Source organism: Amborella trichopoda, chromosome 8 (genome assembly GCF_054954075.1).
Source record: "Amborella trichopoda isolate Santa Cruz 75 chromosome 8, AtrichopodaSantaCruz75HAP2 v2.0, whole genome shotgun sequence".
Classification (NCBI taxonomy): domain Eukaryota; kingdom Viridiplantae; phylum Streptophyta; class Magnoliopsida; order Amborellales; family Amborellaceae; genus Amborella; species Amborella trichopoda.
Window position 1 is genome coordinate 1,133,114 of NC_142343.1, and position 27,812 is coordinate 1,160,925.

Genomic DNA, 27,812 nt, shown 5'->3' on the forward strand with positions numbered 1-27,812 from the left:
GAAAGTTTAATTTAGCTAAAGTTAGAAGTAGATATGAATTTCTATGGATTTTTGTATCTCCGTTGAACAGTAGATAACAGTTAAGAATCAGGATTACAGAAGATGTACATAGCTCACTTGATGCAAGTGACAAAATTTCAGAGCCTCCTATCTAATTATACAAAGGATATTATACTATAGTCTAGCAGAAAATGCCACCCTGAGTTAAATTTCTAGACCATGCTTTCTGCTGTGAAAGAAAGTGGATAAGGTACAAGTATAAGAAGTCCCAGGAGAAGAACCGTCACACCAAGAGCTACATATTTGTCTTCTGGATCAGTGATCTCCTCTGATAAAGGAGCAATTGGCCCTCTCTGCAAGAAGAAAATCAGAGCAACCCAATAGAATGCGACATCATTGAATAATGCGGAGAAACCAAGAAGTGCAATAGAGACCCCAGTAATGCGAGACCACGGCTGCAAAATACAACAGTAAAGACCCCAGTTAATCTCTTCTCAATTTCACATATAAACAAGCCAGTATGCATACATCAGCAGTATTTTCTAGTTAATGAAAAGAAATAGGAACTATAGAAAATTAGGTCACCATTACCCATTGACATGATGGATGGCAATAGAGAGTAAGGCGACCAACCATTGGGGAGTGGGTCCTACTTTCTACCCAGGAACTGTCAATCATTTTTGTCGATCAGTCATGACCCTAAGCTTTCTATGGTCCATTGGTCTATAGTTTAACCAAAAACGTTCACAGACATATCCAAAAAGTTCCTACTGTAAAAAGTGTATGTATATAGAGAATGCATATGTAACATTTTTTTATAAATAACAGGGATGTAACAAGAAAAAATAACAATGGACCAAGATATTCCATAAGTACCTTTCTTCCCCATAATGCAAAGGCAATACGCCCACCATCTAGCTCCCCTGCAGGGATGCTGTTGATAGCATTAATGAGAAGCCCAGACCATGCCCATATCACTAGTGGGTTGATGGATAAAGGAGTACCTTCTTTTAGAACGTCCCCAAGAAGGAGTTTAGCTGCAAAATCATGCTATTTCAGAACCCAGAAAGCTTTCTTTCATCTCTGAACTTAACATCATGAAGAGTCCACAAATTCAGTACGCATTGCAGTTAATATTACAAAATCTCCCATGCAGCCTGAATCAGTCTTTGCTCGTTGCCTGACTTTATCTGATAAAAAGTTAATAACTATCTTTAACCCTATTGGCTGTGTTTTAAATATCAATATGATCCCAAGTAATACCTATTGCAGTAATATGCAGCAAGGTAAGAGGAATTTGGGGAACAAACTTATCTACTTAAGTCCCAACCTCATACAACTAGAGCCTGTGAGCACGTAGGTTAGTTACTAGATCGGGTTTACCACTTTTCTCCCTAATAACATCAACTACGCCCTTGCAAATGAGAAAACTCATAGAAAACCTTTTCCGTATCCAATTAACTTTCTGTTAAAGAAAAATTTAAATGAAATATGTTGAATACAATTAGCGAACTGAATACACTATCCATATCCCATAGGGTTTCTGTGTAATAAGCAAATCAACTACAACAACTAAGATACAGCATTTTCCTACGAAGCACATCAAATATAAGGATTCCAGAACACTTGTTCACTCTACAATAGCGCTTAGTAAACCTTTTCCATGGAGGTATAATTGATTCTGCTAAGTGTATATGTATATATTCTTTTGAGCAATTCAATGGGAACGTCAAAGCAAATGATGGTTCATTAAAGAAGAACAATGCTCAAACAGACCTCAGCCCCACATGATTAGAAGTTCATCAGAATTTAGAAATGAGACAGAGAGATGGAGAGAACAGGAATGGCGATGAAGCATGAGAAAAAAATGGGAAGAAAGAGAGATAATAATTTTAAAATGAAAAAACTAGGGAGGAGAGAGAGAGAGACAAAGGGAGAGGATGGGGGAGGGCAAAGAACATCATAAGAGAAGATGGAGGGAAAACGTGAGATAGTGGTATTGGGGGAGGCCAAAGTGTGTGTGTGTGAGAAAGAGAGAGACGATGGGGAGAGAAAGACCCCCAAATTCAAAGTTCCTCACTCTCAGTTTCTTATTTTTAAACAAAATATCTAAAATGCCCTTCTATGTAGGCTTTGGCTTCTAACAATATAGAGGCAATGACGGTTAAAATGTACTTCACAAATGATTTTAACTTGAACCTATGTTTTTTGTGGTTATTAAGTATAAAAAAACCATATAGATACATATATACATATATATACATATATATATATATATATATATAGGAAAATGCTGAGATTAGCCCACTAGCTCATATGAAAATATGAGCCCAACAGCTCAGATTGAATCTGGGTCGATCTGACGGTCATGACCTCATTTCGTGTTTGAATTTTAATTTGTTTTCTACAAATCCAAATAACTTGAAATTTTTAAGCGTTCATTCTTCTCATCAAGGCGCACCTAATAAAAATATTTGAAAAGTAATTCGCAAGAAATAAATTGACCAAAATACCCTCGAAACGTTTCAGAGGTATTTTGGTCAATTTATTTCTTGTAAATTATTTTTTTGATATTTTTATCCGATTGTCCTATTTTTGAATAACACATTCCTAAAATTTCAAGTTATTTGGATTTGTAGATAGAAAATTCAAATTCAAATACAAAATGAGATCATGACCATCAGATCGGCCTAGATTCAATATGGGCCATTGGGCTCATATGAACTCATATGTTTATTTGAGATAGTGGGATAATATCAACATTTTCCATATATATATATATATATATATGTGTGTGTGTGTGTGTGTGTGTGTGTGTGTGTGTGTGTGTGTGTGTGTGTGTGTGTGTGTGTGTGTGGTTTGTATAAGGCTGAGGCCCTAAACAATCAAAATAAGGCGCTCCTTCAAATAGCATCGAAAAATGTCGTTTCAGTACCAAAAATATTTATGATGGCCTGAAAATTTATTTTCATCTAAAATTGTAAAAATGAAAGCTTCAAAAATAGTGTAGATCAAGCAAATCTATGAACACTTAAAAAACTTGAAAATTGACGGTCTAGATAATGCATTACAAGATGCACTATTCCAAGACTTTAAGTCCATGTTTTTTTACATTCATGTATCTCAAGGTCGAGATGATCGGATTTGAGGGTTTTTCGGCATCAAAAAAAACTTTTTCTAGTGAATATTTGAGGTACGCCTTAATTTGATTGTTTAGGGCCTCAACCTTATATAAACGTTTTCCTTTATATATGGGTATGGTTTCTATAAGGTTGCAACCGTAAACAATCCATTTAAGGTGCACCTCCAAATTTGATCATCATATATAATTTTGGTGTAAAAAATTCTTAAGATTTTCTTAAAATTGCTTTTCATATCTAATTATAAAATTTGAAACTCTAAAAATGGATAAAATCAAGTAGATCCATAATAAACATATGAAATTCTTAAAAATGAACGGTCTCGATAATGTGTTGCAAGATGCATTATTTCTGGGACTCAAAATCTTTTTTTTTTTTCATATTTCTACATCTCAATGTCGAGATGATCAATTAGAGGGTTTTTCAACATTAAAACAACCTTTTCCGATAGACTTTTTAGGTGCATCTGTAATTCTACATTTTAAGGTTGCAACCTTATATAAACTTTTTCCTTTATAAATATATATATATATATATATATATATATATATATATATATCAAAAAAAAAGTAAAAGAATAAACCTTTTCATGGAACCCCTACCTCAACACCTTAGAATAAAATATCATTTTTATCTGGAACAGACTGATTCATAGACAACCTACAATCCATATTATCAGGACCAAACCAATCATCAAACTGGTGAGGGCACCAGTTCCATCCAAACTGGATCAGCTCATAGGTTAGAGATCTTAAACGTATAAAGATAATAATAATAAGAAAAAAGGGCCTAAAAACCAATCTGAACAAACAGGTTCAGCCAATTCGGTCACTCTAAACCGGCTGGTTCAGATCAATTTTGACCTGTTGCTAATTCAGTTGTCAAACTGGACCAGTTCCCTGTCCAACAGGCTGGGCCAGTTTGGTCTTAATTTCATTGTTTGAGACACATTGGAAGTAGGAAGAAGATCTCACCAATACCCCCAACAAGAAACGAATCATGGAATACTGTGGCATCGACGACAATACCAAAGCCATCACTTGGAGGGAGAACAAACCCCAATAGAAGAATTAAGAACCCAATTGAAAATCCAGCCAGAGGTCCAGCTGCCGCAATCTTCACCAGATCTTCTCGCTTAGACATGATGCTGATGATCCTTGTTATAGCACCAAAAGAACCTATCTGCAATCAAACCAAATCCATAGATATTTGGAAAGAGAAGAAAACTAATCAGTGCAACATATTTATATGGAAAATGGTTTCACGCGTCGTGTCCCACATATCTACATTTGCTCTCCTGCATTATAAAGCATCAATCTTAAAGATGGATGCGTATGGGTGGTTCATCTAAAAACAATTGACACTAACAGTCCAAATGTTTTATTCATAAATTTATTATTTTTATTTTTTAAATGTTTTATTCATAAATTTATTATTTTTATTTTAAAAATTTATTTATTTTTTCATATTCATGATCTCCATGTTAGAGATTACATGTCCTTATAAATTGGGTCCGAAAATCCATCTCAAAAATAGATTCAACCCATTTCTACATGGACTCATATAAACCATGTCCTATGTATATATATACATTATATGTCAAGTGTTTGCGAAAATTGATGGAGCACGGGACCAACCCGAGATCAAAGAAGAGATACCATGAGGCTGGTGATCGCAAAGCCCGGATTTTTCTTGCCCTTTTGAGAGAGAGAAGAAGAGTTCTGTGTTTACAGATAAACTCTGTATATCTTTCTTTCTTTTTTTGTTGCGTTCTTCCTCTCTCAGGCTTCCTATTTTATAGGGAGAAGAAAAGCTATCCGTTATACTTCTCAACAGGTCTCTGAGAAAGGGTCTTCCCTGATCTTAGGGATATCCATCTAACGTTCATATGGACGTTGGTTCATATCAACGTTGGATGTGATAAGCATAGGATTCCTTCCACAATTGTACGCCTTCCAGCCCAGGCAAAATCACGCTAGGCCTTATGGCCATACGTATTAACATCTCCCACTTGGCCATGACGACCGAGCGTAATAATCAGTCACATGCATACTCTCATTTTTTAGTATGACCTTTAAAAAAACTTCTTGTCATGAGGCTTTTCTCACGCTTTCGCGAATATGCCTCTCATAACAAATGTCCATCATGAGAATTTTCACGCTAATGCGGATTTATCACTCATAAAAAACTAACTTAAACATTTTTAAGTCCCATTAAACTAGTGTGCTTAGACAATAGACCCTTAGTCAATGGATCAGCGATCATATCTAATGATGGCAAGTAACTAATAGTTACTTCACCTTTCTCAACTGCATCCTGAATGGAGTAATATTGAACATCTATATGTCTTCCTTTGGAGCTATTTGCTCCACTTTGAATTAATTTAATTGCAGCTTGATTATCATAAAATATTTGGATCGGTCCGTCGATTATTTGCAGCTTCAAATTATCTATGAAGCGTTTTATCCAGATGGCTAAAGTACAAGCAGTGCTACATGCAATGTATTCTGCTTCCTGTGTGTACCTAACTACACACCCTTTGTTTCTTGTTAGACCAAGAAACAACTGCCCCTCCAAAGAGGAAAATATGCCCTGAGGTGGACTTACTATCATCCTTATCCTCAGCAAAATCTGCTTATGAATATTCTATAACTTCAAGCTTATCTGCTTGAAAGCACAATTTTAGATGCTTTGTTCCCTTAATGTACCTTAGAATTCTTTTTACTGCTTTTCAATGAGCTATGCCGGGATTACTTAGATATCTACTAACAAGTCCTACGGCATAACTCAAATCTAGTCTTGTACATCTTACTATATATATCAAGCTACCAATAGCTTGTGCATAGGGAACATTAGGCTTTCTTGTCCTTCTACTAGACAATCATTTCTAGACAACTTTACTCCTTTTTCAACAGGAGTAGACAATGGCTTACAATTTTCCACTTAAAATATTTTAAAAACAGAGTCAAGATATCTCTCTTGGCTCAAGCACAACATTTTTTATTTTCTATCTCTAGTTATTTTTATGCCTAGAACATAAGATGTTTCTGCCATATCTTTCATCTCAAATCGAGAAGAAAGCCATGACTTAAATTTATCAATCATTTCAAAGTCATTTCCAACTATCAGGATATCATCTACATATAATGAGACTATTGTGAATTTACTCTCACTCTTCAAGACATAAACATAGTGGTCCAATCTATTTACTTCATATTCCATCTGTAGGATGGCATCATGAAATGTTAAGTACCATTGTCTTGAAGATTCTTTTAAACCATATAAAGACTTATTTAATTTGTATACTTTATTTTCTTGACCTTAAATTGTGAAGCCCTCAGGTTGCTTCATGTAGATGGTTTCCTTTAGTTCACCATTCAAGAATGCAGTCTTTACATCCATTTGGTAAAGTTCTAGATCATAATATGTAATGATTGCCAAAATTATTCTAATGGATATAAACGTTGCAACTGGGGAATAAGTGTCGACATAGTCGACTCCCTTTCTTTGGGTAAAGCCCTTTGCTACTAACCTAGCTTTAAATTTATCAATTGATCCATCAGATTTTAATTTCTTTTTAAGTACCCATTTAGAACCTATAGGTTTCGTATCTGATGGAAAATCACATAGATCCCAAACTTTATTTTTCTCTATAGAATCTAATTCTTCTCTCATAGCATTAAGCCATTCTGGAGATTCTTGTGACTTCATAGCATCATTGAAATCAAAAGGGTCATAGATTTCATGTAGGTCAATAAGGTTGTCTGTCTCCTCACTCATATAGACATAGAAGTCATCAAGGGATGATGGAGGAGCCTTATACCTCTTTCGACCACTTAACATTGGGTTTGTGGGTACTTCAACATTATCATGCTGATCAGGGTTATCCATATCTACTATAGGTAGTGGTTCTAAGTCATTTAGGATATTAAGTGGATTATCATTATCCACTACATGTATGCTTTCTTCAATAAAATCTTCTAAGAACTCAGCATCTCTGCTTTCAATGAGTCTCGTACTCTATAATAAAATCGATATCCCTTTGATCCTTCGGGGTATCCTATAAAATTACAAACTAGAGTTTTCTTTTCTAACTTAGTTCTATGCTGATATGGAATTAGGACATGTGCAATCAATCCCCACTTCTTTAAGTTGGATAGACCAGGTTTTCTACCTGTCCACAATTCATAAGGGGTAGAATCAATTACCTTAGATGGGACCCTATTAAGAATATACATAGATGTGCTTATTGCTTCTCCCCAAAAGGTCTTGGGTAGATTGGCTTGAGCCATCATGGATCTAGTCATTTCTAAGAAGGTTCTATTACGTCTTTCAGCAATTCCATTTTGCTGTGGCGTATAAGGCATAGTATTATGTCTTTTAATACCATATTCTTGGCAACAAGTATTGAAAGCTTCGGATTTATATTCACCTCCCTATCAGTTCTAAGAACTTTGATGTTCCTATCCAATTGGTTTTCTATTTCCCTTTTATATATTTTGATTTTTTTAAAAGTTTCTGATTTTTGGTGGATTAAAAAAATGTATCCAAATCTAGAAAAATCATCACTAAAGGTGATGAAGTATGACATCCCTCTATGAGTTTTAATACTGAGCGGCCCACAAATGTCTGAGTGGACTACATTCAATAACTCATTAACTCTCTCCCTTTTATTGAATGATTTCCTAGTCATTTTTCTTAACAAGCAGTGCTGACAGGTTGGAAATTCCACATTACCTAGATTTGGAATAAGAACATCTTTTATTAACCTATTTATTTGTCTTTTCCTATGTGGTCAAGCCTAAGATGCCAAGTATATGCATCAACAACCATTACACAATTAATATAACCAAAATAAGACGAAATTTTATAATCAACTTGCTCATTTACATGAAGAAAGAATAAGTTGTGGTCATCAATTAAGTGTCCCCAAGCATAAATTTGTCCACGCTTTCTGATTGATACTTTCAATGATCGGAAGCAGACTTCAAAGCCCTTTCTTATAAGCAAGGGGAAAGATACAATATTTCGTCTCATACAAGGGGCAAAATATACATCAGTTAATACAATCGATTGTCCCTACATACGACCTACAAGTTCCTACACCTAATACATCAAAATAGGTGTTGTTCCCCATGTAGATGCGCTTCTCCCCGGTTTTTATTTCTTTAAAGTCCTCGAAGAGGCCTTTTGAGCTTGTGATGTGCCGATTAGCGCTTGAGTCCACCCACCATCCTTTGATATCGTGGTCTGCCAGCTGACACTCAGAGACCACACAAATAACTTCACGCCTCTTGCTTCCATTCCTACTATTCTTTGGATTTTGCGGGTTTCTATTTTGTGGGCAGCGGTTCTTGAAGTGACCTGGCCGACCACATAAGAAGCATTTTAGCGGTCCATGTTTAGTTTATTGGTTGTAGGGCTTAGTTCCTTTATTTTTTTAACCTATTGTTCCTCTTGTTAAACTTCCGTTAAAATTTCTGGTTATCAGGTTTATGTTGGATAATTTTAGGAGGTCCTTGAGCAAGCATGAGTTCACTCCTTTTATCTTTGTTCATGTGCTCTTGCTCTAAGGTTAGTTGCATAGGTAGGTCTCCTAATGTAAGAGATTTTGCATTCAACCTAAATGCAATTGTTACCATCCTTTATGAAGGTGGAAGACTATTTAAGATAGTAGAAACTTGCATGCGCTCGGAGACTTCATTCCCAGCAACGGATAAGTCTTTAGCCATAACGAGCATCTTGTTAACATGTTCCACTACATTATTACCCTCCTTCATCTTGAATGAATTATATTGCTCTAATAGCAATTGGAGGTATGTTTCAGAGGTTGAGTCATATTTAGTTTTTATTGCCTCTAGCATTTTCTTAGATGTTTCATGATGCTCGAAAACTTTAATAAGGTCATCTTGCATAAAAGTTAATATAAATGTTTTTGCTATGAGGTCATCTCCTAAAAAATTTTCTAGCCTTTCCTTTCTTCTTCAGTTGGTTTATCATCAACTTCTGGTGGATCTTCTCTTAGTACATATATTATTATCTTGGATGAGAAGATATTCCATCTTCCTCTTCCACATCCCAAAATTATTTCCATTCAATTTTTCAACTTTAGAAAGTTCAGCCATTACAATTCTACTGGCCATTTGTTAAGTTTTGTGTGAGCTTTCTAAGTTCTAAAGAAGCTAAACAAGGCACCAAAATTTAATATGTGGTCAATACTTGTACAAAGAGAGCTGCAATTATTTCATAAACAATATCAGTTATTAAGTAATGCCAAAAAAAATTGAAATAGGCAATCTCTCAATTTATAAGTAAGCACTACAATTATAATATAAAATTTCCCCTGTATATTATTTACTTGGGGTGCAAGAGCAATATCAAGGGAGCCCTTATAAAAATATCAAGTAGACAAATCAATTTCTATATCAGACCAAGTAAGTGCATCAAACATCAGCAATACTAAAATTGAGCAGAATAAGTCTTCTATAATCCCTTTTTTTTTTGTTAATAAAAATATCAGCAATATATAAGACAAGATATATGCTTAGAGTGACTATATCTCTGTAACAGATAATCCACCACAAAATATTTATCAAAGATGCGATATATGTGCGATTTAATGGGCGGGTTGCAATGACTTGCACGCAACTAATACATGAGGTTGGGGCCCACCAAAAATATTTTCAGCTCTCTTAGTTTAAAAAAAATGGGTGCTGCCCATCGTTTTATATTTCTGTAATCATAAGCAATCTCTTAAATATAGCTGCATGCAATAACGGAATTATCCTAAAAATATGGTTGCATGCAATATCGCAATATCCTAAAAAATATGGCTGCATGCAATATCGCAATATCCTAAAATATGGCTGCATGCAATATCGCAATATCCTAAAAAAATATGGCTGCATGCAATATAGCAATATCCTAAAAATATGGCTGCATGCAATATCTTTAAAAAAAATATTTCGTTGCCAACTAGATATTAGTTTGTTACCAACTAGATATTGATGGCAATTTTGGTTGCCTAGAAACAATGTAACAACAAGATTAGCAAGTGACACTACGTGCTTATCATAATGTAAGATATTTTGAGTATGAAGTCAAAAAAAAATAGCAATTCACTTTACGTGCTTATCAGAATAGCAAGCGCCTTTTACGCTTGCAAGATATTCTACGAGTATGAAGTCAAAAACAAAAAGAAAAAAGAACAGCAATGACATTCAGTGGAAATTCACTGCAATATTGCCAATAGGAGTTTACTGTTTTGTAAACACAGTAGGACTTTCCTAAAACAGAGACGATAATAGAGCAAAATTTGATGAAGGCCCTTATGTAGATGACCTTCCGAAAGGGATAATAACAGATAAATAAATAAATAAATAAAAGATCAAGGAAGGAACTCACGACTCAGGCACACGAGATAGAAAAAAAAAAGCCTAATTGAGATTGAGAAAATTACTATAGCACCAAGATCATCATAACAACCGCGCTCTGATATCAGTGTTAGCGAAAATTGATGGAGCACGGGGACCAACCCGAGATCAGAGAAGAAATGCCGTGAGGCTGGTGATCGCTGAGCCCGATTTCTCTTACCCTTTTGAGAGAGAGAAGAAGAGTTCTGTGTTTACAGATAAAACTCTGTCTATCTTTCTTTCTTTGTTTGTTGCGTTCTTCCTCTCTCAGGCTTCCCATTTTATAAGGAGAAGAAAAGCTATCTGTTATATTTCTCAATAGGTCTCTGAGAAAGGGTCTTCCTTGACGTTCATATGGACGTTGGTTCATGTGAATGTTGGATATAATAAGCATAGGATTCCTTCCACAATTGTAGGCCTTCCAGCCCAGGCAAAGTCACGCTAGGCCTTATGGCCATACGTGTTAACTACATTGAACGTGAATGAAAAGAAAGGAAAGATAATTAAAACAATTTGGGTATAGCTATTTCAATATTCCAGATTTGCACTTCTTCAAAAGATGAATATGTTCACTCACAAAAGTAGCAGCAATAAGTAATATAGCCATGATACAGCTTTCATCCTTTCACGTCCAATGATGATAAAATCCATATAAAAGCATCAAATGACTTAAATGCAGCATCACTGCACAAAACTGTAAAGTACATGAATTGCACCACACTGAAGATTCCCAAACTTTGGGTTTTTTTTTTTTTTTTTAATTGTTCTTGTGGGGTTATGCCTGTAAACCAGTTAGAATAATATAGGGTTCACATTCCAAGAGTTTAAAAAAGTATTTTTCATATCAGGATGCAATGATAATGCTCTAACAATGGATGCTATGTTCCTTGCATTAGTGAAAGTTTGTTTGCAGTCCACATTCTTGAGTCAATTAATTAGAACGAAAAATTTGCAAGAGTGACTTTCAATTTTGAAAACTACATGCACCAAGGTTTTGCCTAGTGTCACTCCTTAACAAAGGATAATTTTAGGTAGGTTGGCTGGGATTAGAACCTTGAAGCCTAAATCGTACTAGAAACGGTAGAATACAATTTGGAAACAAACTAACATACAATACGGACAATAAAATCTCACCTGCCAACTAGGAACAAAATAAGGTACTCCAAGCTTGGCTCCAACATATTTGGCTACTAAAAGGTGGCCAAGTTCATGTGCTGCTAGCACTCCAGCCGTGATAAGGGCTCCAGGAAGACCATCCTTCAACAATTGTAGATTATCAAAAGTTGACCTGAAATGTTAGAGTACTTGGTTGGACCCTAAGAAAAGTTAATTTTTTTCAAAATATTTGAAGTAAATAACTTTAAAAAAATGTACAATGTGCAGAAGCTAATAACTCAGGCATTATGAATAGAGTTTGTGTAGAAACCAGTGTTATAGGATTGGACCAACCATCGAACTGGTGGAGGATCTTGTTTGGTCGGGCCATTCAACCAAAGTGATTCACCAGTCAAATCAGCCAAGTTTTAAAAATAATTAAAATTTTAAATTAAAAACAAATAAAAAAAGGAAATATATAGAAAGAAATCCAGAAATATACTGGAAAATACTAAATATAGAAAACTTTAGGAACCACTAAGAATAATAAAATAATAAATAAAGTATTAAACAAGATTAGAATCCAAGAAGCCAAAGAAATACAATATAATCAAGTATACATAAAGCACTCCAGTAATTCATTACGCAATAAGCATTAAATTTGAAGGGCATTAAGCAAGCAAAGCAATTCATATCCAAACAGCTGTCTAAAGACAACAGAAGCAATATTTTTTCCTTTTTCCAAAAATTTAACAGCAGAGTAAAAGACAACAAAAATATTTTCCAGGAAGTTGGGAGGTTGAAACAGTCCAGAAAAGGTGGCTGGAATATCTCAACAATCCCCCAACCGCCTTCCCCACACACACCCCCCCCCCCCTTCCCCCATCTTTTTTTATCCCCTTCTCCTCAAATCTTTTCATGGACCACAGCATCCCTATTGATAATGCCTCAAAGGACAAAAGAACAAGGCCAAAATCGGCCAAAATTGCTGAAAAATCACCCAAAACAAAAACATTTCCACCCAGAAACACTGTACTAGCATTTTTGGACTCGCCCAAGTCCACTCGGACTCAAGCAACTCGGCCTTGCCCTAGTGGCAAGGCGAGTTAGGTGTCAAACTTGCCTGGCCCCAAAACCTCCAAAAATAAAAATATAAAAGTTAAATCGTTACAAAAAAAAAATTTGTTAGTAATATTTTTTTAAATGATTTTAATTTATTTTTATTTTTTTATGATTTGGGAACTTTTATATTTTTTTCTTTTTTCAAAATTTTTCTAAAATTTTCAAGTTATAAATCAATTTATTTTATCTCCTTTACTATTCTAATGCACTCTATCATCTCTTTTAACTTTTTTTCTGATTTGTAACTAATTTTTACATGGATCCGATTTCTATGCGGCCAAGCCCGCATATGTAGAAATGCGAGCCTCTTAATAAATCTATTTTTGAGATCGATTTTTTGACTTAATTTTTAAGGACATGTAATTTCTAACATGGAGATCATGAATATGAAAAAATAAATAAATTTTAAAAACTACTAATAATAATTCTAGCAAGAAAACATTTGGACCGTTAGTTTCTATTGCTTTAAATGGAACACCTACTTGCATCCATCTTAAAGATGGATGCATTACACTTTCTGGACCACATATGTAGAAATGCAGTCCAGCCCACATGAAATAATTTTTCTTTTTACACATTCCTTTTTTTAATTAGTTTTTTACAATTTCTTTTAGGGGTGCATGAATCAGCTGAATCAACTCAAATTCGGCTGAGTTACTCACCTCGGCCAAAGGCCGAGTACATTGGCCAAGGCGATTTCCTAACCAGCGCATCGTACATCAGGACCAGGCAGTCCAGTCTGGATTGGTCGAACCAACTGAGTCACCAGATGAAATGGATATTCTCCAACTCAATCCGCTTTGGTAGACATACTGGTCCAGAAACACCCACTCACCTGGTATACCCACCAGTTCCCAGTACGACTGAGCGGACCAGCAGGTCCGGTCAAGTCCTGATTATGCTGGTTAGGATCCATATGAAAGATATGATGATTATTTTCTTTCTTTCTTGGTGCATGAATATCCATTTTGTGAATTATGTATAAGCGCATTATCAAGAATGAAAAGTATATTATAATAAAAGGAATATGGAAAACCCTAGTTCGTTGGCTCACAACTGTCCATTGAAGTGATGGAAATTACTGGAGAGAGTGAGTGGCACCCGGACCCACCATTGCGATCATATCTTGTTCTGGTGGGTCGAACTCTCTCTGTGTAAGCCTTGATCGCTTCAACAGACATGGATAACCAAATGGAATATGGATTTCCATGATCCGCTGGATCATATTATGTTTCCCAGAGCAACAATTTGTATTCTGCTCTATATCAGTATGAGAACTGTTGCTTTAGTTCCTTCCTCTTTGGAACGTAAATATGTCTCAAATAATTATAGATGAAATGATAAATCATCCTATTCTGTCCAATTTACGGATGCAATTCTGTCAAAAATATTACAAGGAGAGAAATCACATACAGTAAGTTTGACTGCAGACCAGGCACGTTTCGGAGGAGTAAAGTGAAAATGGTGACTAAGCCAAATGCACCAGCAGCAAACCATTCCGGAACAGCTGCAAATAGAAGTGCACTTCTGATCACCGTTATTTAAAGAACAATTTTCTGGTACTCAGAAGCAAAAAAAAAAAAGATTGTGGAAAATATCAGGATGCGAACACCTGAAAAATTCATGCAGGTATTCCAGAACTTTGAAGTATCAGGGCAGAACTAGGACATGTCAATTTTTAAGTGATAATGTTAACCAAGTGATCAGTACCAAGGGCAAAAACATGCTCGTCCATAATATAAACATAAGACTGGGTAAAAAAATCAACTAATGAATATGGATTCAAGCATTGTCCTGATATGTCAGCACGTCACAGCAGATTGCCTAAGGTTCCTACAGATAACCTACACAAAAAGCAAAGAAGCAAAAGATGCCCTTTCCTAATATTTCAACTTCTGCACCCCCTGCTTGATTGCTGCATATATTCGAGGTATTGGCCTGATATTTTCTCAATTATAGTTGTTTTGTGCTCGTAATTTAGAGAAGTAACAGTTAATGCGAAATGAAACCCATTTATAATAAAAATCAAGCTTCAACAGAAATTTTTAATGCTTAAATTCAGTATTAACACACCCAACAAGAATTTTGAGTGTTTGTTAATAGTATTAAATTTGTGTATTTAGCCCCATGAAATTTCAAAAAATTCAAAGGATATGACAGGAAAAAAACACAATTACCTGTTGTCTCAGGCTGCAATGTTTCCTTGGGGACAACTACAGCCACTGGCTTATCATCCTCTGGATTTGCAAGGATGAAAAGCTTGTATTGATCCCCAAACCTATCCTGTGGTAAACATTTGCTACAAATTTACACAAAACTAAGACTATATAACTGAGTTTATTCATGGTTTATATTGTAAATCCAGAACTAAGAGCACCTGCATCCGTTTTGTTATCTTTTCATAGCTTCTAGCAGCTAGTCCTCGCAAGTTCCCTTTGAACAATACTCCACCCTGTTGGCAAAAGGAAAAATATTAAAGTTTGCAGTATTGGGGTTCTCTAGAGAAATTAGGAGGATAACCAACAATAATTTTTGGAAGACGATAATTTGAATAGTGAATAAACCTTGTGTTGTAGCCCAAAATACTACTCCTAAGTATTTAGACAAGAGAGATAAGCTTCAAGTTTACAAGAGGAACCGCAGAAGGGAAAAGGAGTCCTTGAATCTTTTTATGTCTTTTATTTATTTCTTAAGTTAGTTTATTCACTTAGGGGCATGAGTACTAATTTCTAGAGTCTTCTATGCTTTTGTATTCATTATCATAAATGGCCATGATTAGATTAGATGGATGGCCAGAATTAAGTCGTATTTAGGATTTTGCTTATTTAAGAGATGTACTCAAGTATAATTAAGAATCTTGTTATGGACTTTATTCATAACCCTAGAGCAGCCAGTGCTCCTTCTATCTCTAGTTTTTAAATCTTTCTCTAAATTTGGATCTTCCCTATCTTCTTCTTTGCTAAACCCTAGCTCCAAGTTGTTAGGCATGCGCCAACTTGGTGTCAGAGCTACTGTATCATGTACTGTAGCACAGTACTGTAGCATCGATTTTTGTGCCCTAGATCAGCGGCCATGCCCTCACGCAGATGAAAATGAGGAAACACGACAACCTTAGAAGAATTTGATGCTAGTTCACGAGAAAGAATTGTTGATCTGAGGAGATTGGTCGAAATCCTAGCTCTTTGTTTGGCACATATGGAAGCCCGATCTCATGAGTATGAGATCGACGCAGATGAAGAATTCGTAAATCCCTTCCATGATAAGCTCCAAGGAGAGAGGTAGTTGATCGTGCGGATAGGGATATAGGTGGTGGGAAATCAGTTTCAAGGTAGAGATTCCGAAGTGTTATAGAAATCCATTTGAGGACAAGCATGGAGAAACTTTGTTCTCATCAAATGGTTCTCAAGATCAGTGGGACTCACTGCTAGTCTTTGTGATGTAAATCACACCAAGGGGCTGACGTGAACAAGTTTCATTTCATTTCGTAATTAGCCCTGGGATGTCTCCATCATTTTCAAGATCTTTTGGTCACCGGGACCTAATCGTCATTTTCAGGATTTGTTTTAGTCACCGGGACAAATCTGCCATTGTTTCTTTGTTTTCAGCGTGGGGATGAGTTTGTCATTTTCTATTTGTTAGTTGGTCATTTTGGGATTTGTTAAGGTCTAGGGAATTGTTTGTAGAGATGAGCAAATTTATTGTGCGAAAGTTTCCATGAGTTTAAAAGTCAAAGATGTATAGTTTCAATACATGGGAATTGTATTGTATGAATGGGGACTTGTAATATGGGAATTGGGTTGCATGAAAGTTGATTTAATTTTATGGGGAATAGATATAGGGGCAGTTTAGTCATTTCATGATTTCGTTAGGGGTATTTTAGTCATTGTCTAGCTCCAGTGAATGGATTTGTATTTACAATGAAATCTTCTTCCTCCTCCTTGGTGTAGAGTTGGATAGTTTTGTTAATAATTTGAAATTTTGATAATGAAATTATCAAATTTCATTATGTAACAGTTAGATAGTTTTGTTAATAATTTGATAATGAAATCTTCTTCCTCCTCCTTGGTGTAGAGAGAGAGTGTGAGAGAGTTCCCATCCTTATTTACCTCAAGTACCTTGAGTTAGAAGGTCATCCTTGTGTACTGTGAGTACCTTGAGTGGCAAGATTTAGGGCTGAAGATGCCTTCCGCTTCATTCCTTTGATTGAGATCAAGGAAGCCCAGTCGTCATGCACAATCAACCTTGGGTCTCTAGTTTTCGGTGCCGGTTTTGCACCATTTGGTATCAGAGCAATTTCATTGGTGGAAGACACCATTTCTCTTCTATAGACAGCGATCGACAAGTTTTGTTGCTTAACTGAACTCAACCTAGTCGGTTGGCACCCAATTTTGCACCACTTTGACAAGTCCCTAGATGAAGATTTAGGTGTCGAGAAAAAGTAGGTGATCATAACTTTAATGGTGATCCAATCATCAATGAGGATCAAGAAGAAGATCTTACCCTTGGAGGGGATCATGTGGATGCTCCTTTCCTTGATGAAGAATTGGGTGAGAGTGCCAAACTTGCTCCCGAGATGTTCTAATTTCTTTGTCCTTAAAGGAATTAGTGAGAAAAATGATGATGTTGATGGAGGTCATGATAATGATGTTCTTTTTCGAGTTTTACCTGAATTTAGGGTGTCCCACAAGGTACACACCAAAGAGGTCAAGGTATTTTCCCCTGAACTCTCAGCTAGTGAGTTTAACAAAGGAGATGCTGACCAAAGGGTTGCTGAAATCATTCTCTTTGAGAGAATTCAGGATGAATCGTCGCTCTGCTTTGATGGAAGAACCAAATCTATTCCTTGTAATCTTCCCCCAAAACCTAGATCTAAGGGGCCTAATATTTGCATCTCGATCTAACCAAATTCAGCAAGAATGAGCCTCCGAGTTCAAAGCTTTTTTTGCATCCTAATAGAAGAGTTTTCCTCAAGTAGGATTATGATTGATAGTGTTGCGAACTTGCATGGCAGCAGTGGTAGTTTTCAATGTGCACAAACTTAATGGATGAGATGTCTATGAGAGGCACTATGACCGGGAAAACATTGATCTCTAGTTATTTTGAATTGTATATCTGTAAGGTTGAGTTACAATATTTCCAAGAGATGAAAAACTCAGGGTTTTGGTCTTCTCAATTTGTCCTTGCTAATATTGCTACATCAAAATGTAGTGAAAGATTAGAGAGTATGGAAACTGCTAAGCATATCCATGCTAAAGCTGGGAAATGTGGGTTTGACTGTAATCTTTGCACCGGCATTGCACTCTCATCAATGCATTGCAGGATTGACAATCTCCTTTCAGTGGATTCAATGCTCAATCTTACAAGTCATAGAGGCAAGATTTCCTACAAAATTATATTGAATGGATACCTCTGAGGACATATGATTAGAAGTGATTCAAGACTCTTCCCTCCTATGCTTGGTCATGGTTTTAGACCAAGTTGTTCTGAATATCATAAGTTGAACTAGCGCAAGATTGGACCATGTAAAGTAGGGAAGGAGATCAATAAAAATGCCTACAAATTGGAGCTTCTCAACCATATTTGCACTTCCGATGTTTTTAACGTCAAGAATCTACCTCCAACAACGAGCTGCCAAATTTGAGGACAAATTCTTTTGAAGGAGGAGTGATGCAGCCCAAAATACTACTCTCGAGTATCTAGACAAGAGAGATCTTGAAGTTTACAAGGGGAACCGCAGAAGGGCAAACATGTCATTGAATCTATATATAATTTTATGTCTTTTATTCATTTCTTGAGTCATTTTATGCACTTAAGGGCCTAAGTAGTAATTTCTAAAGTCTTTTATGTCTGTTTATTCACTTAAAGTCTTATATTATAAATGGACATGATTAGATTAGATGGATGGCCACGATTAAGTCTTAAGCCGTCCCAAGCCCCGGTAAAGGGAGTGAATTGTGTTAGGTAGGTAGCCAACATAAAACTTTACCAAAACTTTCCATAATGCTGAATCTACGTTATCTGCTTATATTAGGGCATTTCCCATAAGCAACGCGCCATATTGGAATCCGAGTAAATTGAGAAATGAGCAAGGGTTAACTAGGGCGTTCCCCAGAAGCAATGCGCCGCAGTACCGTCCGATTGCGGTGAAAACTAGTCAAGGGTTCCCACAGCATTCTGGACGAGCATAGGTAAAGACGCTAGTCCAAGAGAATAGGATTCATCTAGCCACATGGAATATAGGAACACTTACAGGTAAAAGTATGGAGTTAGTGGATACCATGAGACGAAGGAGAGTAAAATAAGCTTGTCTACGGGAAACAAAGTGGAAAAGGGAAAAAGCTAAGAAAATAGATGGGTATAAACTTTGGTATATAGGAAAGGATAATAATAGAAATGGCATAGGCATAATAGTTAAAAAAAATTTAAAAGATAAAGTAATTAACATCAAGAGAGTAGGTGATAGGCTCGCGTTAATTAAAATTATATTAGGGAAAGCGATAATTAATGTAATTAACGTTTATGCATCACTAAGTAGGACTAGAGGATAGAATTAATAGACAATTGTGGGAGGACATAGATGGACTAGTCCAAAACATACCAAATGAAAAGAGGACCTTTTTAGAAAGAGACTTAAGTGGTCATGTAGGGAAGGATAGTAGAGGATATAAAAGGATACATGGGGGGTATGGGTTTGGTGAAAGAAATGAGATGGATAAGGCTATTCTAGATTTTGCTATGACCTACGACCTATCAATAGCAAATACTTACTTTAAAAAGTGAGATGAACATTTAATAACCTATAAAAGTGGATCATATAAAAGCCAGATAGACTTTAGTTAAGAAGGTAGTTCAACCATTATGTAAAGACTGTAAGGTTATCCTAAGAGACAGTTTGATTGCGCAACATAGGCTCATGATTATGGACATCTGCATAAAGAGATGGAAGAGAAAGGGCGATCAATAGGTAACCAAGAACCAGGTGGTGGAATTTAAAAAAAGAAAAAATAGACTTATTTAGGAATAAATTAATTAAAAAAGAAAATAGAACTCTGAAAGTGAGGTCAATGTTATATGGAATGAAATGGCTGACTGTATTAAGAAAGTGGCAAAAGAAATTTTAGGAGAAACTAACAGGAAAAGAAATTCTAGTTAAGATGGTAGTTCTAGTTGAGAAACTTACTTTAAAAACTGAGATGAACATTTATTAACCTATAAAAGTTGATCATATAAAAGCCAGATAGACTTCTTCCTAGTTAAGAAGGTAGTTCGACCATTATTGCACAACATAGGCTCATGATTATGGATATCTGCATAAGAGATGGAAGAGAAAGGGTGATCAATAGGTAACCAAGAACCAGGTGGTGGAATTTAAAAAATGAAAAAATAGACTTATTTAGGAATAAATTAGTTAAATAAAGAAAATAGAACTCTGAACATGAGGTCAATGCTATATGGAATGAAATGGCTGATTGTATCAAGAAAGTGGCAAAAGAAATTTTAGGAGAAACTAACAGGAAAAGAAATTCGGATAAAGAAACTTAGTGGTGGAGTGATGAGGTTCAAAAGACTATTAACGAAAAACAATCATGTTATAAAACTTGGAAAGTGACAGAAATGATCAAAACTTAGAATAATGTAAAAATGCTAAAGAAATAATAAGTAAGGCTAAACTTAAGGCATATGATAATCTCTGAGATAAATTGAGAACAAGAAAAGCTCAAAAAGATGTCTACAAATCAACAAAAATGAGCGAGCAAAATGTACGGATCTAGACCTTATTATGCATTAAGAGTGAAAATAAAAAGGTCTTGGTGAAGGATGAAGAGGTCAATGAAAGGTGGAGAATTTTATTTTCAAATATTATTAAATGACGAAGACGAACACAATGGGACCACAATGATAGAAGAAACCGTTGGCATAAATGAGGGCAGAGATCATAGATACGTTCGTAAGATAAAGATGAAATGAAAGAAGCTTTAAAGATGATGAAGATAGGAAAGACTTTAGGACAAGATGGTATCCCAATAGAGGTTTGGAAGTGCATAGGGGAAATCGGCTTGACTGGCTAGCCAAGATGTTCAACAAGGCGTCGAGAACAAAGAAGATGTCAAATGAATGGAGGAAAAGTACTATGGTACCTATTTACAAGAATAAATGAGACATAGAATTGTGAGAATTATCAAGAGATCAAACTTATGAGCCACACTATGAAGCTGTGGGAAAGAGTGATTGAGCAACTACTAAGGCATAAAACGAGTGTACCAGAAAACCAATTCAGCTTTATGCCAGGGAGGTCAACAATTGAGGCTATTTTCCTACTTAAGCAACTGATTGAGAAGTTTAAGGTGAAGGAAAAAGACCTCCTCATGGTCTTTATTGATCTAGATAAGCTTATGATAGAGTACCTCGAGATTTAATTTAGTGAGTGTTGGAAAAAAAGAGTCTTCAAATACTATATCAAACTTGGTGAGATATATATATAAGGGAGCACTAACTAGTGTGCGAACAACTAGTGGAGAGACAAGTGAGTTTTTAGTGACAATAGGTTTACATCAGGGGTCAACATTGAGCTCATACCTCTTTGTCTTAATTATGGACGACTTAACTAGGCACTTATAATATGAGATATCGTCGTGTATGTTGTTCGCGAACGACATAGTTTTGATCTATAAGACCCAAAGCGGCATCTCCACAAGGTTTGAACTTTGAAGGGATGCTCGAGAATCTAAAAGTTTTAAAATTAGCCGGACAAAGACAAAGTACATGGAATGCAACTTTAGTAATAATGAGAGTAAAGATGAGGAAGTATTTAAGATCGACGGCCAAGAAATACGAAAAGAGCGCACTTTCAATATCTTAGGTCGATAATCCAAAAAAATGAAGATAACGAAGAAAATGTCGCACATAGAATTATAGCTAGTGGGTCAAATGGAGATGTGCAACTAGAGTTTTATGTGATTGCCGTATATCACTAAATCTAAAGGGGAAGGACAGTTGTGAAACCAGCTTTGCTTTATGGGGCGGATGTTGGATGGTCAAGAAACAATATGCCGATAAGATGATTGTAGCTAAAATGATGATGTCAAGATGGATGAGTGACAAGACAATAAGGGTTAGAATTCGAAATGAATACATTATGGAAAACTTAGGTGAGGCTCCAATAGGCGATAAGATGAGTGAATGTAGACTTAGGTGGGCCTAACCATGTGCAGCACAGACCCAATACAACACCTATTAAGAGGTGCAAGTTGATTCAAGTACAAAGCTCAAAAAGGGCAAGGGGTAGGCCCAAAAGGATGTGGTTGGAAGTAGTGAAATGGAGACTTATGGCCTCACTGAGGGTATAGCCCTTGATAGAACAGAATGGCGGACCAGGATTCGTGTAGTCGACCCCAAATAATTAGGAAAAGGCTCTGATAGTGATGGTGATGATGATGATGATGATGTATATCTATATGCATGAATGTATGTATGTATGTATGTAATAGATACATAAATGTATGTGCACATATACATATATATCGTTTCATCCTTGATTTTATATGTGTGTGTTTATATAGCGGAGTGATTTCATGCAACGGTTCTATACTAATATAATGAAACAATCTTCAAAAGCCATGTTAGAGCCACTTGTTTGACCCCAATTCTTAAATATACAATTTTTTCTTTATAATGAACGATCACAAAAAAAGTAAAATTTGAAAACACATTCTAGAAAGTGTTTTTATAGCCCAATTGATATAAGCCCGTTTGTTTTAGTGAGATGCTTAGATCTAGGCCTTAGAAGGATTTTTTTTTCCTTTCCAAATTTTTTAGATAGCTTTATTATCATTAGATTAACAATGTTAAAAAAGAAAAAAATGATTTTGAATTCTTTGAGGCCTAGATCTTGAAATTCACCAAACAAATGATCAAGATTCATTGCTAGAGAGCACTCATTAAATTGAATTTCATTTTTGTTAGGATTGATTATTAGGACAAAGTGTGTATGCAAAATTTAGGTCATACAAATGGCACAAAAATAGCCTTCTAGAAGTGTAGTTTCATTATATCACAATGACACAGTGACATGAAATCATCCCCCTACCCCAAACACTCACATACACACACATACTAGTGTGTGTGTGTGTGTGATCAAGAATGAAGCAATATCATATGACGGGATAATTACGATAGCAACTTTAGCGATATCACCACCAGCAATTACCTCACATCCTATCAAATTTGTTACAAATCAGTAGTTTTGTAACTCCTAGAACTTTGGTATTGTTCACTTATCATAAAAGAGGAACGAAAATTTGTCCATTATATTGACTAGCATCAGTACACTCCAAACTATACTTTTAAGAACAGATCCTGCACTACTCAAGATGCACTCATGCATGCACATGAGAAAGCATATCATAAACAAAAGCACAAGAACATTAATACAAACAAATTATCATTGGCGAAAACACAAGAATAAGTGTTGGATGCACATACATATGATATGCATGTCAATAAAATCAAATCATTCAAACCTTTCCCTATGGAAATTAGAAATCTCACCTCGTATGGTTCTTGGCTAGTGATAAAGAATGTATCAAAACCAAACACTTGATCCTTCAAAATATCAATAGATGCCTTTGGAATTCTGATGAGTTCACCAGGTGGCTAAAAGGTAGGGCCCAATGCCCCGAGCACCAAATGTATAGCAGCAAAAGAAGGGATGCACTTTAGTCTAATAAATAACGACGTTGACAATATATCTAATAGCTAAATTAGTATCAGCGCGCAACAAAAATATACTCTCATTTGCAAGATTATATAATTTCAAGATCCAAATCCATTGAAGAACAATACCTTCAGACCGGGTAGAGGGGAGCCACTTGCTACTTCTGAAGTTTCATTCATATCCTATAAGACATAGGTTATTTCCATGAGGCATCAATTGACATCGCGAAAGTCTTCATTGCACACATCTACCAATGGTTCAAATGCCTATTTTTATCATAATTTAAAGACGACATTGAACTCCACAGAACCAAATTACTTGTATAGTTGCTTGATCATTGACTTCCTCAGAGGTTTCCTCCCCTGGCTCTGAAGATTTTAGCAAATCCATGTCCGTGGGCTGAGTCTTATCCCACAAAAGGTTCAAACGAAAAACATGTCACTAGAAAATTAGACTATAATATTGGTTATAATACAGAGCAGGTAATTATATCAGTACACAATGAGAAACAATCATATGAATATTTATTGTCTGATCAAATTACAAGTTTGGCCATAATACCCAAAAAAAAATCAGAAAACTCAACTAAGAAAGTCAACTAGAAATTCCCAGTGGGAGAATTCAAGAATCAAATGGTACAAAGAAATTTTAATGTAAGTGTTACAATTTTCATCAAAAAATTTCTCAAAAAGGGATTGTCAAATCACAGTCAAACTCTTTCATAAGATATGTCAGTTGGAAAATTAGTGTGTTACCACTAATATAATGAACTTACTTCCCCAATGGAAGGTGGAGGACTAGGACCCCGATTATTTTGTTGAAAAGGATCCAAAGGAGGTGGCAGTTCCCCATCCTTAAATTGTTTGTTCCCCTGACAAACATGTTTAAGTTTGAAACTACGAATAAGAATGGACTCCATAAGCAACATCACAACGAGCAATTTAACTAAGTTACAGTAGGAAGATGAGAACTTACTTTAATCATAGATCAACATCACTAAACATAAGCAATCAGAATTTCAATTCACAATGGAAACTATCAACGTGAAGCACCATGATACATGTTGTGACAAGTAATAAACAACAGGTTTAGGTTACTTTCTCAAAAAAATAAACAACAGTATTAATTATAACGACTCATTCCTGTCAAATTTCCAAGCACCACAAATTTGTGATGGAGCACAAGGTATTCCAATTTTGGACTTCAGGTGTTCGTCTAATTATTTCACAGATTTTCCTTCAAGGTAATGTTTTCAAATTTTAAGGTGATAATGCCCATGCCTGTTCAAGAGATCTGCAAACAAGATTATTTATTTTGTCAATAACATTAAATATAACAATGTTAACAGTGATCTTAGTGGAAGACAATAGCTCTGAGATAATTAAGTATCAACCATGTGGAAACTTCATTGCCTGTTACAAAAGTAACGACATTTTGAGTAGTGCCTTAGAAGTCACAAACGCTATCATGGGTGACACAAGATATGCGATATCACAAAAATGGCAAGAACCACAGAATAAATGGACAAACCTAAATTTCTTTGGGACTCCAAAAATACACTCTTCAACTCTTGCAACAGGAATGTAGTCAATGCACCACTTGAAACAAGAGCTTCTTTCCCTTAGGGAAAAAATTTATATAACCCAACAAGCTTATTCTGCAGCATAAGCCACTTTGGAAAGCAGGTGTCCATTGGACCTCAAATTCTACATACATGTAGATTTCATCTAGGCAATCAAAAAAGTGCCCCAAAACATGGGGTTAAATGAGTCCACACTTTTCAGTAAATGGAGGCCTTCCATTTGGTTGACGGTTGATCTGAGATCTTTTTTCCTTTTCTTTTTTTTCTAGTCGTTTTTTCAAGAATCAAAGATGAGAAAATGTTCAACCGAAGAAAACCCATCTAGCCATGTGCTTTGGAGTCCGCTTATGCTGTAGCTGTAAACCAGTTGGCTTATAGAATCTTATTCCTTCTATCAGTGATGTTAAAATATGCTGCGTATTCCTTTCTCTTGCATTCACAACAGACAATTCTATACTATATCTTTTATTATTTAATACAAGGGATTGTCTACAAAGAGACCATTTATCTTTTGTACATGGAGGTCACAATCATTCCCACTCAATAGATGTCAAATTGGATGGGGTGGGGTGAGTCATGAAGTCCGAGAATTTTTTTGTGGAACTTTGTGTCTATTCAATGACACTCTTACAACCACCCATTTTGAAATTTAAGAGACAAAAATGATAGTGACCATGTACAAAAGAGCGATAGTCTCTTTGTAGACAATCCCTTAATACAATAAGTCAATCTCATCAAAAAATAAATTTAACTACAAATGTCAATATTCAGTCCAAAACAACAAGCACGGTTTCAACCAATTTCCAATACCCAACCCCTTCTATCAATATTAATACAAAACACCAATTATAAAAATATGATTAATTGGGGAGGTGAGTTTAACATGTGAAATTCAACAATCATAAATCAGAATTGTTATAACCAATTGCATCACAATTCCTCAAAATAAATGGAAGCAATTAAATCAATAAGTTACCCATTCACTTGTCCTTATCAAACAGTAAATAGTAAGGATGCTGAAAATAAGTTCAAAGCTCCAAACCCAATGCAGCACATATCAGGAAATATGACAAATACATATGTAATGATTTGACTGCCAGGCATCTTGATCAATTAACAAACGTGTTCCAGTGATTTCCTAGCAAATGAATAGCAGGCAAATAATCAACTAATCACCAGTCATTCCCTCTGTGGAAAGACCAGCTTGAACTCTACGCAATTTATTGAAAAATATATCAATGACACCGTACATTGTCGTTATTGCTTTCGGGCTCAGTTTCTGTTTCGGATGGCATCGCTCTAGTAGAAATCCTTTGCTTCCTTGACAATGGCACCCTGGTTCAAGACAATTACCATAAAAAAAACACATTCAAAGTTGAAGCTGCAAATTCCATATACTTGCAACTTATCTTCAACAAACCACAACCATTTCAAATGCACCATATGAGGCTATTTCTCGCTAGGCGTAAACAATTGAAAAGCCAAAAGTATCGATCGAATTCAAATATGAGAAATGTTACCTTGTGACTGGAATAGAGTTCGTATATGAGGAACACGCATGCATGTGCAAATTATCCTTTCTCTTCTCCCCGGAACAATTCAATGAAATCACAGAGCATAGAACCGACGGAAAAGCTCCATTGAACCAAGAAGCTCTCTGCCTAAAAATGAAAAAGCCTTCCCGTAAGGCCACTGTAGACTCCATTTCTGGAAGATAAGCCAAGCTTTAATGGCCAAATTCTTGTACCACCATAACAATTTCACAATAAAACTCTAAAACTTGGGTTTGGACCAAGACCAGAAGGAGCAGAAATTGAGTTTTAATGCACAAATTGTGAATGGAATTTTGCTGATAAAAACTCGAAAATTAGAGTTTGCAAAAGAAATTGGGGTTTTAATGGCGGCAAAAAATATGTTCGAATGTTGGGTTTCTATATTACTCACTCATTGCCTGAAACCTTGAATTATCCTTTAATATTATTTTTAGAATAAAAACAAAAATAATTATCCTTGATTTTATTTTTATGGAAATTTAGGAAAAACATTTTTCAATTTTTATTTCTTCAAACTTTAAAAAAAATAACTAAAAATAATTAATGAAAATAAGCAATAGATGAAATACTATTTACAAATGACTAAAATGATTTTTTTACAAGCAAAGGAAAAACCTTGAATTTATTTTGAAAATCTGATGTATGTTACTCAACTAAAATACATTAGATTTTCAAATTTTGAAGTATTCTTAGTCCGCCTTAAAATATAAATGTTAAACGTCATGTCCTAAAAATTTGAAGTAAGAGCAATATTATTATTTTTTTAAATTATGAAAAAATTCGGTACAAACGTAATACTATTGAAGTTTTGAACAATTTTTAACAATAACTCTTATTTTTATAGAAATACAGGAAAAACCTTTTTAAATTTTTCATTACTATAAAAACTGAGGAAAAATGGAAAATACAATCGCTTTTTCCTTTCACCTGTTCATCGACATTGGAGTCTCACTGAACCAGTCAGGGGAAATACTTCTTACATGGAAATATGGGCCGCTCAACCAATGATGATCTGACGCGTTTTAGCTCTGTAGCATGATCCCATGAGAGCACAATGTACAACAACTCCCGCTAACAAATGGGGAAATTAAGAGAAAGAATTAACAGTGGTTTTTATTTAGGGAAAAGTTTATATAAGGTTGGAACCTTAAAATGTAAAATTAAAGATGCATCTCAAAAATCCATCAAACAAGG

General features: G+C 35.4%; 1 protein-coding gene across 19 annotated transcripts; it reads right to left on the reverse strand.

Annotated features, from left to right (window-relative positions):
- Nucleotides 1–38: 38 nt before the first annotated feature.
- EGY2 (ethylene-dependent gravitropism-deficient and yellow-green-like 2) lies at nt 39–27,724 on the reverse strand. 19 transcript variants are annotated; one of them, XR_016060241.1, is made up of 15 exons: nt 27,546–27,723; nt 26,586–26,726; nt 26,316–26,400; nt 24,259–24,354; nt 23,802–23,888; nt 23,612–23,665; nt 23,318–23,422; nt 15,147–15,221; nt 14,947–15,052; nt 14,183–14,276; nt 11,687–11,840; nt 4,115–4,322; nt 1,005–1,190; nt 877–934; nt 39–455 (listed from the first exon to the last, which is right to left on the reverse strand). XR_016060241.1 is itself a non-coding variant. In XM_088873151.1 (15 exons), the coding sequence occupies exons 1-15, from the start codon at nt 27,557–27,559 to the stop codon at nt 213–215; spliced, it is 1,542 nt and encodes a 513-aa protein (XP_088729277.1). In that variant the 5' UTR covers nt 27,560–27,723; the 3' UTR covers nt 39–212. The 19 variants fall into 19 exon arrangements, 15 of the variants coding, with proteins under 15 accessions (XP_088729277.1, XP_088729282.1, XP_088729274.1 ...); XR_016060239.1 differs by having other exon boundaries at nt 877–923; nt 26,586–26,772; nt 27,546–27,720; XR_016060238.1 differs by having other exon boundaries at nt 26,586–26,772; nt 27,546–27,720.
- Between the last annotated feature and the right edge of the window lie 88 nt (nt 27,725–27,812).

What these genes read in the sequence shown, in the direction of transcription:
- EGY2 (XM_011626443.3), bottom strand. Translation starts at nt 26,770, where the DNA reads ATGGAGTCTACAGTGGCCTTACGGGAAGGCTTTTTCATTTTTAGGCAG. An exon ending in CTCCACCTTCCATTGGGGAA is followed by an intron (nt 23,889 to 24,258) that starts GTAAGTTCATTA and finishes TTGTGGGATAAG; the next exon opens with ACTCAGCCCACGGACATGGA. An exon ending in GGTCTGCAGTCAAACTTACT is followed by an intron (nt 11,841 to 14,182) that starts GTATGTGATTTC and finishes CTAACATTTCAG; the next exon opens with GTCAACTTTTGATAATCTAC.